We start from the raw sequence: 13,261 nt of genomic DNA on the forward strand, positions 1-13,261 counted from the left end.
TTTTTCCTTGGGAGCTGGCAAGGGATTTTTCCCTCACCACCAGACTAATCAAGGTGGGGTAGGTTTTTTTGCCTCCCCCACAGTGAGGTGGGCAGACAGATTAGGTTAACATGTCACAATTTAGTAACTAAAAATTGTGGCAGATGTCTATCCAACAGAGATATTCATTATGGAAAGAATACAGTGATTAGACAAGAAAGACTGGAAGAGGATTCAGAGGTAAACATCCCTTAGGGAAGCTGGGGGCAGGGGGGCACAGGACTTCTAACAATAGGGAGCCAACACCCCACTCCTTTTCAGTGCCCCTTATACAAGGGGAGGGCAACGCAGCAGGGTCCCAGCAACGGGCTGACTGGGACCAGGGTGGGAAGGGAGATGTCTGACAGGAGCCCTGCTGCTGGAAATGCCTGAGGACACAGTGACCTGCATTATGCAACCTAATAAAATCACATCCGTTGCCTCCTGCCTTTCTTCCAGACAGTGGCTCTTGCAGCCTTCAATATGGAGCTGCTTCTGCAGCATCTTAATAACATTTAACATTCATTACACATGACGAAGACACCAAGTTGTGGGATTATTTTTTAAGTAGGAGATGATGCACTAAAATAATTGCAAAAAAGAAAAGAGATATCACATTATAAAAGAAATCAAAAGATCTACCTTGACTCATTTCCTAAAATTACTTTTTCTATTACATATTAGTATTTATTATTTACTAGTGAGGTATAATAAATTCCTTTCTCGTAAAACAAATCCTCAGCAGACATGGTTCACTAAGCACAGTTAGCATCTATGTTCAAGATAAAACAAGATATTTCAAGTGAAAAAAAGAATCCTAAACATTAAAATAATCAATGATTTAGAAGAGAGAATCACCATGCTTGTGCCGAATTATTACAGTTAATTTTTAGGTCAGGAAAAAGTAAAAAATAATGAACACCAGAACACTTTTATATATGCCCTAAAAGCCAGGGGGGCTTAATTCCTCATATTTGCATTATATGAACACCTGTACAACAAAAGTAAAAAGGAATTGGTCCTAGATGTCTTAAGGGGAAAAAGTGGCTGAACTGAATAATGTATACACAAAAGCATTTCTTTATGCTTTTGAAGTATCATCCAAAGGTAGAAAAAATAAGACACAGTGACATAACCTTAATGTGTGAAATGAAAATAAAAGAGAGAATATATATTGTTTTAACCTGTGGCCAGGCACGGGAAAAATAATTGATTAAATAAGTCAGTTGCACATGATTCCACTATTTGTTATGGATTGCACTCTACTCTATGCCTTGTACTTCTGTTCTGCATGTCTCAAGATGCACTATTAGCTAGAACAAAATGTGAAGACCAAAGCCTTTTCTGATTCTTTATGATTGCAGACCTGAAATCTCAATCCTGCTCTAGGGCCTAAACAATATAAGTACAGGGAGAAAAACAAAACAAACAGTGGTACTTACAGAAAGAAGGCTTCGCTCATGAAAACTGAAGGCACCACTTGCATAGGGCTTCTGTGTGATTTCCTAAGAGAAACAAAATATATTTATTGGGAAGAAGAAATTAGTTTGAGATTTTGTGTGTTTTTTTAACCCTCTCCCCTTTTTTACATTGTCTTTCAAAATAGCTCAATAATCTTAAGGACTGCACAACCACAAAATGGTTTCTTTGATCCAAAAATATTTTAAGAGAGTATATTTATTTTCCAGGAAAATGAGGGAGGGAGGAGAGTATAATTTAATGCACAAAGTACATTTTATATTACATTTATTTATTTCTCTCTGCTATTTGATAATGAAGTCGTATATGCAAAAAGGCTGTATAATCTTAAAACAATTTTAAAATTCACAATAAAAGAACAAAATCAATAACACATCATTTGAACTTTGGTACTTTTTCATGTGAGCAATAAGGAAAGGCAGTGTGTGCACTGTTGTGCTGTAACTGCTTCCTTTAGTGTACTGCAAAGCACAAGACAGAACTATGATTACGACCTAACAATGCCTGACAAGTGTTTTATTGTGATTATAAAAGGGATTTGGGTTAGGGGGAGCGGGGGGAATGGCAGACATGCTTTGAAACTTATTTAAAGCCTGCATTCTAAGTTAGCTTTACGATTTTATCTACTCTGTGTGGTTACTGTACATAATCACATAGCTATAACTCAAACATTGTGATAGTTCAATTTCCTGGTGTAATTTTATAACATATATATATTTTCTTCATGTAAACATTTTAAAATGACAATTAACTTTTTCTATACTTTTTCAGTTGTACAACTCAAGAATTTTTGTGAAAGAAAAATGAATATAAATAAAGAGAAGAACAAAGCTCTGGATCAGAGGACAACTGAAGCGTTCTTTGCTTATACATAGCTATACATTAAAATAGGGTGACAGTCTACCCCATGCCACCTTTTTATTGATGGGAATGTGGTGGCAGTTAATATTTTACTGAATCATTCATTGTATTCCAGCAGTTATAACATGCTCAGCCATGCTTTTCATGACAAAAGTGCGTCCCTATATATAGTTTTCATTTCCATATGCAATCTGTATTATGTGCTCTCTAAAATTAGTATTCTTATAAACACAAGCACTATATGCATTTTGAATCTATAGCAAATCTATATATCACACACATACTTTGTATGTGAAATCAAATGTAAAGATTGTTCATTCCCCAAACCATTCAAAATACCATAAGTGAATGCAGTGCATAGCTTCCCATAAACATTATTCCTTTCAGACAGAGTTTCCCTGTTTTTGTTTGTTTGTTTTTAAGATGAGAATTCTGTAATCCTTGTCTAGGGGTATCCTTCCATCCTATGTTCTTCCTCTTAACACTCTTGTAACCACACACCCGTGTTAAAATAGTTACATTATACTGATCGTAGCTAAACATACCTCACCATATGCTACCCACACCGTAGGGAAACAGAGAATTCCTCAAAAGTTTGCTGATCTAAAGCCAGTACACCATAAAAGATCCTCAGTCTTGTTTTCCAAGAGGACATGGAAGAGACATGGCATACTTGTAGGAAAGTATAAGAGCCACATGGAGGAGGCAGTGTTTCCATTGATCTCTACTAATTATGCTGCTCAAAACTGAAGTTCTCCCTGGCCATGGAGTTGGTCACAATGCAGAGAGAAGCACCCAAAGAGTCTGCAAGGACAGCTCTTCATCCACGGTGACATGGAAATTGCATACTATTTTGAAACAACAAGCATAGCTGATCTGCATAATACAATCTAGCTAGTGACCACCTCATGCAATTTTTCAAGGCTACCACAGAAAATTATCCAGGTGCTTTGGTAATATTGCATGAATAACCTATCATATATAATTACATTGTGCATTTCAAGATCTCAAATGAACAAAGATATAAATGTATACTTTGTAAACTATGCTTTATTTACCATTCAATTATTCAGTATAGTATGTAACCACAAGTAAACCACCTCTTAGTCACATAATTGCTCTGTTTAGTAGCATGAATTACATCAAGGAGCATGCTTTTATTTTGTGAACAAATCTATTTTCTAGCAGCATCTGGCTGCGAGTCTTTGCACAAAAAATTAATCAGCATGTATCATGAAGCCAGGTCACGTTATTTGTCTGTAGGGATATATCAAACCACACCCCCAAACTTATTAGGAACTTCTATGAAGATGAAAAGAGCAGTATTTGAGGAAACTCAAAATATACTGGCATTTGGTTTTGTGTTTTATTTTTCATTGCATCAGGAACCATATCAGGGGACAAAACAATAAGCAGAATGTCTTGATTTGCAATTCCCACCATTCAGGAACACAAGCATTATAATTATGGGAAACTGGATTGGACCCAGCATTGCAGTATCTGGGAGCACTGTACATGGCTTAAATAGTGGCAACCCACCCCCAACCAATTCCCATGTATAAGAAATTCATAATCTGCAACTTCTCCTCATAGCCCCCAGCCGTAACACCTTAAAAGGGAAAGCAGGGAGGACATTCAGCATAAACTACTAGATGATAGAAGAAACCAGCCAGCGCGTAAAGAAACGTTTGGTCAAATAGACAAGTTTTAAAGCATTTTTGCAATGGGGCAACTTCTGGGCTGTGGTGAATTTCTGAGGATGTCAAGAGGTAAGGACATACTACTGAGGCTGCCCTGGCCTCAACTCCCTTGGGGCAGTTGCCTTAGGCATTCCACACAAGCACAGATTGTACTGCAGCAAGAGTCCGTCTAGGTCATTTACAGCTTGGTACATAATCACCAGCACCTTGAAATTTCATGACCTTGCATTATTTTGGCAACTTAAGTGGTTCCCTTAGGAACTATAAAAAGGCCAGAGTAAACATAGAAATGAATACAAACACGAATACGAGAAGCACAAATACTAACATGGGCTCACACATCTGGTGCTTTGCATCTTCTCCTAAGCGCAGATATAAACGATTGAGTCTGGTTTTAATTTTAGTTCACTTCTAAAATGCAATTAGACAATGTTGTCTGTTGCTGTAAGTTAAAAGTCATACCCTTCAGAGAGCAGCCAAACACAGCAAGCAGTGAGCTTTCCCATCATTATACTCCTAACAATATTACTCCTATTTTGAGGCTTTTTGTTTGGTCTCAGTTTAATTTCCTGTCAGCCTTACAAGCAATTTCTAATGTTTGGGCTGTAGGATATGCTCTGATTAAAAATAATCTTCCCAATTACTGCCTGGCATGAGTCTACTGCCACATGCACTCTGCCACTGGCCTCTGAATTTCTGTCAGCAGTAATTGTGTCTGTAGCTCCTAACTGTAAATGAAAACCCAGGGGGCATATTTGGGTTCCAGTTTCCTGTGCCTACCCATATCTTTTAATTTTCATTGTCTGTCAAAAGGAGATGTTCATATGTACTAAAAGGAAATCCTTAGAACATCAGGGCAAAGGAAATAAGTGCAACAGGAACATGAAAAATTCTGTTCGAACACAGTGCAGATAACTGGATGCTTACAGAGTGCACTGGTGCATTTTATTATAGTTAGCAGATATAGAATGAAACATTGAGTCAAAATTCTAAGATACATTTTTTCATCATTAAAATTATACCATAAATTTAAAGTATCAACCCGGGTGACTGAAGCATGGAGACCAGACTTAGGGCTGCCCCACCCAGAGTAACCTGGGAGTGCAGCAAGTTACCACCCAGGGTCCATGAGGGGGCACTATTAAGAGACAAGCCACCACAGGAACTTGAACCATAGGGGCCATGACCCAAACTAAAGGGGCAATAGTAGGAAGTAGCCCAGGGCAGCGAACATTGACTCCCTACTGGGAGGTTCCATACTCAGGGGTGACTTACCCAGGGCCCTGGGCTGGGACCTAGTGTAGTGGGAGGGCTCTCCCTCTCCACCCTGTCACCTTAAAGACCGAAGCTCCTCAACCATAAAAGCAGGGGAAGGAAGCCAGGTGCTCCACCCACTAGGCCAACCAACCCTCCAATCCCCTCTCCCCATTACAGGGCAATTCTCAAAAGCAGAAAAATCTAGGAAAGAATGAATCAGTGAATAAAATTGGACTCAGGAGAACTGAGGAAAGCAGAAACCAAACATATAGGAAGTATTTTTTTTTTAAAAAAAAGAACCCTTCTGTAAAAGGGAAAGGGCAGTAGAGCAGCCAAGAATGTAGAGGGTTAATATCTTTCAGAAGCAATTTTCTGTGAAGCTTGAAGGATTGCACATTCAGTTGGGAAAAGTAAGCTTTTGTTTCAAATGTGAAATGGGGCCCAGTGCATACTGAGTTCTGGGCTTATGGTTTTTCTTTCATGCAGGTATTAACTGAAACATTCAATTTGTAAAGTCCATCAGTGAGTCCCAGCAGAATTGCTGCTACACCTGTCAGCACCACCACTTATCTCCAAAAGCAGTGGCTGTGATGATGGATTAGAGGACCTGGGAACAAACAGGAAGTAAATGAGCTGGATGTGGAGGAATAATAGGGGCTCCAATAGTAAAGGGAGAATAGGGTCCAAGAAAGACCCAGGCATCTAAGCAAGACCTTCTCTAAATGCATCTGAAACTGAAAAAAGGTGCTCTTGCTCATAGCTCTTACTTGTAAGATTAAGCTCTAGTTTTAGTCTTCTCCCAATAGGTTTGCTCATCATGTTAGAATCTTCTGATCAGGAGGCTCATATTTATGGGTAAGGCAGAATTGACCGGTGGTTAGACAATGGGACTGGCAGTCATGGCCCTTAGAATTTTCTTGATTCTGCTGCTGACTTGCTGTATGACCTTAGGCAAAGCACTTATATTTAAATTGTCCTCCTGACCCTGACAAATTCTGAGAGAAAAACATACCTTTATTTTCTCTGTGCTTGTGCGCCATAATTTTGTGCAGCTTTTAGATATCATAGTGATGAGCAACTGATAAAAACCTAAAGATCTCTGAGCTGCAATTTCCCATCTGTATAATGGGGATAAAAACCTCCAGCTTTGTAGTGTCCTCGGATCACAAGAATAAGGGTGAAAAGTAGGGTTGTCAAGTGATTAAAAAAATTAATCACGATTAATCATGCTGTTAAAGAAAAATAGAATACCATTTATTTATTTATTGGATGTTTCCTACATTTTCAAATATATTGATTTCAATTAGCACACAGCATACAAAGTGTATCGTGCTCACTTTATTTTTGGTTACAAATGTTTGCACTATAAAAAAGATAAAAGAAATGGTGTTTTTCAATTTTCAAGTATTGTAATGCAACCTCTTTATCATGAATGTTGAACTTACAAATGTAGAATTACGTACAAAAATAACTTGTATTCAAAAACAAAACAATGTAAAACTGTACAGCCTACAAGTCCACACAGTCCTACTTCTTGTTCAGCCAATTGCTCGAACAAACAAGTGTGTTCTCATTTGCAGGAGATAATGCTGCCCACTTCTTATTTACAATGTCACCTGAAAGTCAGAACAGTCATTTGCATGGCACAGTTATAGCTGGCGTCACAAAATATTTACGTGCCAGATACGCTAAAGATTCATATGTCCCTTCACACTTCAATCACCATTCAACAGGACATGTCTCCATGCTGATGATGGGTTCTGCTCGATAATGATCCAAATCAGTATGGACAGCCACATATTCATTTTCATCATTTGGGTCAGATGCCACCAGCAGACAGTTGATTTTCTTTCTTCGTGGTTTGGGTTCGTAGTTTGCGCATCGGAGTGTTGCTCTTTTAAGACTTCTGAAAGCATGTTCCAAACGTCATCCCTCTCAGAATTTGGAAAGCACTTCAGATTCTTAAATGTTGGGTCAAGTGCTGTAGCTATCTTTATAAATCTCACACTGGTACCTTCCTTGCATTTTGTCAAATCTAGAGTGAAAGTGTTCTCAAAACAAATAACATGTGCTGGGTCATCATCTGAGATTGCTATAACATGAAATATATGGTACAATGCGAATAAAACAGAGCAGGAGACAGACAGTTCTCCTCCCAAGGCCACACATTTCATTAACACATTATTTTTTAATGAGCATCATCAGCATGGAAGCATGTCCTCTGGAATGGTGGCCGAAGCATGAAGGGGCATGCAAATGTTTAGAATATCAGGCATATAAATACCTTGCAATGCCGGCTACAAAAGGGCCATGTGAACGCCTGTTCTCACTTTCAGGTGACGTTGTAAATAAGAAGCGGGCAGCATTATCTCCCATAAATGTAAAGGAAATTGTTTGTCTTAGCAATTGGCTGAACAAGAAGTAGGACTGAGTGGATTTGTAAGCTCTAAAGTTTTACATTGTTCTGTTTTTGAGTGCAGTTATGTAACAAAAAATCTACATTTGTAAGTTGCACTTTCATGATAAAAAGAATGCACTACAGTACTTGTATGAGGTGAATTGAAAATACTATTTCTTTTATCATTTTTAAAGTGCAACTATTTGTAATAAAAGTAAAATATAAAGTGAGCACTGTACACTTTATATTCTATGTTGTAACTGAAATAAATATATTTGAAAATATAGAAAAAACATCCAAAATATTTAATAAATTTCAATTGGCATTCTATTAACAGTGCAATTAATCATGATTAATTTTTTTAATCACAATTAATATTTTTTAGTTAATCACGTGAGTTAACTGATTAAGCGACAGCCCTAGTGAAAAGCATTATTTTGTATACAGTATAGCCTTTCAACAAAAGGATCCCATTTCTTCCCATAAAGAGTCCTGCAGTGCAGTACTATCCTTCAGTCAGAAGGGCAGAATTAGACTCTGAAATCCTCTAAATATACTTCTTGATCCATATGTGTACTAACAAAATCACTTCATCTTCCACATCCTCCTTGAGCCAAGAATATCACCCTCACAACATCCCAAAGCATCCTGCAGACATGAGGAATGAGATTACGGTCCCGATTCTACAATGTTGGACATATTTAAGCATGTGAGTAATTTTACTCTCCTTAAAATCCCCACTGAATTCATATGGGACTACTCACAAGAGTAAATTTATGCAACTGCTTACATATTTGCAGGATCACAACTTATTTTTTTTAATCACTCACATGTTAGCATATGATATTACTATACATGCACAATTAACAAACTGAAAAATATTACAAAACAATCAAAAAGTTTGAGATAGTATGTGGTTTAGATATAGTGTGTGGTTTTGTTCATTTATCAGAGTTTTACTTCAAATCCATTTTTCAATGAAATGCAGCTTTCCATTTCTATTATCAAGATTAATGTCCCAACAATACACAAAGGCATAAACTGGACTGTGAGAAGGAAATAAAAAAAACCCTCTGATATACTTCCTTTGATTACTGTTTTATTTATACTGCCAAGAACATTTTATTTTTCTGCTTCATAATTCAACACTTGCTCCATAAGAAATAAAATTTTAGAGCCAACAGCCTCTTCTATTTAACCACAGCATATTATACTGTACTACTGACAGATCTCTAGCTCTCACTTTTTAAAATTTAAAAATGTTAATAATCAAAATACCTTATTACCTGATGGAAAAGAAGCTTAAGAATAAAAATGGTATTCGATTGTTAGAGATGCAGAGAACTGCAGTATAAAATGTTGACGCATTTTCTTCAGAAAGATAATCTCCTTATCAGTATTCATTTCAACCTAAAAAAGGTTTAGTAGCAGAGTGGGAATTCACACTGGCCTCATCTTTTTAAAAATGTAATAACAGGGAAATACTAAAACTACTAGCAAAGGTTTGTTACAGTTATCTTCATGTGCAAGAATGTTTAGCATTAGATCACAATGGATATAATTATCATTATAAGTTCTATACAAGTGCACACAAAGCAAAGCTTCTATACAAAGGATTAAGTTACCTTGAGCTCTGGAACTGAAGTTTAGTCCATTTTGTACAAATTACTTACTGTTTCTCAGAAGAGAAAGATTTAACTATTTTTTAAACCTAAAAAGCTTTTTAAAAATTGCATACACCCCTCACCCTCTCGCCCCAAGACATATCCTCTACATGGCTGAAACTCAATCTTGCCTTAAGGAGCTCAAATGTCAGCACTATACTCCAAATTTGGGTTAAGGAATTTTGAAAAAAACTCGAGTTATAACTATAATTATCCATCACTAACAGCAAAAATGTATATTTACCACAGTAATAATGTGCTTGTGCACACACACAAACACACGTCAATGAATAAAGTACCCAATGCTTGCAAGCTTTCAGCAGAAGTATTCAAAAAGTCAGCACTTGCCCAAGTTACCAAAGATCTATTAAAGTATGGGTAATATTGTAGTAGCGCAGATACCACTGTGTGCCCATAACTGTTGGAAAATTCTTCCTTTTTAATGGTGACCACTGTTGTTACATCATACTTCTCATCAATCACTTGTCCTGAACTGAACATTACTTTCGTCTGAAGAATGTAGTTTTAGGAGGAAATGTCACATTTGGGGGAAAAAAGGTTACATCTGTCTGGTTTTTGTTTGGTTGGTTGGTTAATCAGTTGGTTGTTTTGTTTATGGAAGGTGTCTGAAGCTGCCCAAAGATTGGGAATGCTACTAACTCCCAGCCTTCTGCTGTATCACTGCCACTGATACTTGTGGTAGCTGACATAAACCTAGCTTGGTATCTTTACATGTGCTGCAATCACACCTCCATCTGCAGTGTAGACATGCCCCAAGAATCTTGCTGACACTAATGTTCTCTGGAGAGACATCGGGACAAGGTCTGGGTCACGAAGTATGACTGTGATCATGATGGTGAATACCTTCATCCCCACCTAAAATCAGCTACCTCTTTCAGGAGGATTATTATTGTTTTAATTACAGGAAACATACAACCACCAACTGCTAGTTTAAGTATTTTGCTCAATAAAACCCAGTGTTTCTGAGGCTCTTGATAACTACCCCTGCATGGGAGTCAATACCGAAGCAGTAAAGGAGGCAAACAGCACAGTGTGGAGCTGCTCTCCAACACTGCAATGCCAGCAATGAGAGCGTCTCTTATTGTCCCACCAAACCTTTAGGTTACAATGACCATACATCCCGTTTTGGCCAGGACAGTCCCTTTTTTAAGCCTTGTCCCGGTTGTCCTGACTTTTTTGGCAAAAGTGATCATTTGTCCCATTTGCTCTTCGCAACTTGATTAGTTGTCTTGAGCAAACAGGACAAATGCCCAATTTTGTCAAAAAAAGTGGGGTGCAGAGGAATGTGCGAGGGAAGGGGCAAGCAGTAATGAAAGCCCCATGCAGGGAAGGGAGGTAGGGCTCGAGTGAGTAGCGATGTGAGGCCGAGCCACGAGGAAATATGGTCACCCTATCTAGTATGCGTGTCGCTGCTCGCCTAAGCCGTGCCTGCCCTCCCGCACAGGGAGGGTGGCTCAGGCCAGCCCAACATGGTGTCCCATTTTCCCTTTGGGAAATATGGTCACCCTACTTTAGGTACTTCCTAAATACTCACTTCAAAGCAGCTAATCTCTCTGGTAAAATTAGAGCTAGATATTATGTAGTAAAATTAAAGAAGCACCCTTCTTGATCCATCTGTAACAAAGAGTTTCATTTTAATAGGGACTACAGAAACTAGAATGCTTTAATCATAAGCATATCATGACTGGGCTACATAACAGCTTTCTTTACAGTCACACACAGAACACATGCAAGAGTCTTACAAATTTCTGATTTGAAAACATACTCAAGGCAGTCAGTCATTCCCTGCTCTTCATTAAGGGCCTGATCCTGCAAGGTGCTCATTGTCTCACAGGATTGGAACCAGCTATTCCCTGAGTCTGCCATTTTTCTAAAGTGTCTTTAGACAAAGCTAGCAGGTATCCATATATAAACCACACACTTACCAGACCATTCATTACAGCACTTATATGAAAACATTGAGAGGCAGTGTGGTGACAAATCTTCACACTCAGAATTAGGCATTATGCATGAAACAAGAAATAAAACCAATTTTCCATTGTACAAATTTTCAGTGCTTTACATGCAATAAATGGAGGATGGTAAGCTGGCATCAGTGATGCCTTGTTTGTAAACTGCTACCTTAACCCTGTATTTTTCTTTTTCATACAAGTTACCATGGACTCAAGTCACTGACATGAACTTTCAACTTGACTTTAATAAAATTTTTCATGTAAAATAGTAATGTTTCTACTGGGGGTGCCATTAAAATCTTTACAGTTACTCTTCGTCAGTATTGTTTATTAACACCATATTCTCTGTCTACAGTACACAACAAAGCCAAAGCATTGGCAATTAGTGAAAATGTAAAACTCTGAAGATTTTACGTGGCAACACTGCACTATATTTTTTAACTTAAAGTGTACAAGTCATTTACCTCCTATATTGCACTGCAACAATAGATACATAAATCGAGTCCATAAAACCACATTCTGAGTTTTTTTCTAAACTGGCATCACCTCACAGCACTAGATGGGGGATGAGGAAAGAATCGTTTCTGAACCAAAACATTTTTATTGTTTGTAATTATAAACAAGACATATTTCTAACAGAATTGCATATGCTCTAATTTGGAGAACTGATAAAATATATAATGAATCACCAGAGATTAGCTGTTGGCAAACTGCAAAAGTAGTAAGGATTAGATCCTCGTCCAGTAAAAATCAAATTTGCCACAAAGAAGGACCTACCTGTTGTTATACCTGGCGTTGTTCTTAAGGCAAGAAAATCTTGAGAGTACAGATAATATTGGCATTTGTTTCAGTTAAGAGGAAGACTTCAATACTTTGCCCACAGGGATGTAGAGTTACTCTGTTGAATGATTCTGGTATCATGTGCTTGAATATTGTGTGAAGACGCAGGGTTATTACTGCCCAGTCACTATGATAGGTGCTTTTTGTTAACTCCAACCACAATATAAGGGAGATTAGAAGCTCTCTTTGAGGCAGAAGGAAACTAGGGGCTGGGACAAATGAGGTCTTGCAGGGAAACTTTAGGAACAGCCAAACTTGAGGAGAAATATTTGGTTATTTCACTTATCAATATACTCAAACCCCAATCACAACATGTGGAGGAGAGGAATATGGATTAAATACCTATGTGGATACATATGTTGTTTAGAACACGGTGAGAACTCCATTATATGAAGCTAATTATATATTTTTTTAATGAAACAGGAGCCCCACAATAAAAAAGTAGGGAGAAGAAGGCTGTTCTAATGCATACATGAGGAAACAACATTACATTTTATATTCTCATTTTCTATTAAAATAATTATCGTAAAACACAAAAGCAAATGTCAAACTTTCCACAAGCCTATAGCCATAAAACGGCTCATAAATAACATTTGCCCAGGACTGCGTCAGTTAATAGGAAAAAATCATGCGGTCTCAATGGGCAGTTCAAGCGCTAAAATGACTTTCTAATTCTAATTCTTAGTAGCCCTAACTATGCCCATGCCCAAAATGTACAAATTTTCATTGTTTTCAGAGGTTTCCTGTGCACTCCTGAACAACCAGGTCCAGACATTTTTTTCTCCACCCGTAACGCTCCCTCAGCATATAACGAACTAGACAAACTGTGGGTAATAGCACCTTCACCATAACTCACAGCATCAGTAGCTTCACACCAGTAATTGACACTTGTGAAATAAGACCTCTTATCAATAAAGAGTGAGCTCAAAGGCTTTTCGGGCTGGAACAGGAATCTGCTGGTTGATGCAAATCTCTCACCAGTTCATTTGAACCTGACACTTAAGATTCAAACAATATTGAAACTGAAACTGCAGGCCAAATACTCCAAGGCAAAAGCTAAATAATAACACA

At 37.8% G+C, this 13,261-nt stretch overlaps 1 protein-coding gene across 13 annotated transcripts in view; it reads right to left on the reverse strand.

Annotated features, from left to right (window-relative positions):
- RBFOX1 (RNA binding fox-1 homolog 1) overlaps positions 1-13,261 on the reverse strand; it is a 2,436,731-nt gene that overhangs the window by 1,285,026 nt on the left and 1,138,444 nt on the right. For all 13 annotated transcript variants that reach the window (XM_073362506.1, XM_073362502.1, XM_073362531.1 and 10 more), the window contains one exon: positions 1,461-1,523. In XM_073362506.1, coding sequence (XP_073218607.1) covers positions 1,461-1,523 — 63 coding nt within the window. The remainder of the gene's footprint in view (positions 1-1,460; positions 1,524-13,261) is intronic.

Source organism: Lepidochelys kempii, chromosome 10 (genome assembly GCF_965140265.1).
Source record: "Lepidochelys kempii isolate rLepKem1 chromosome 10, rLepKem1.hap2, whole genome shotgun sequence".
Classification (NCBI taxonomy): domain Eukaryota; kingdom Metazoa; phylum Chordata; order Testudines; family Cheloniidae; genus Lepidochelys; species Lepidochelys kempii.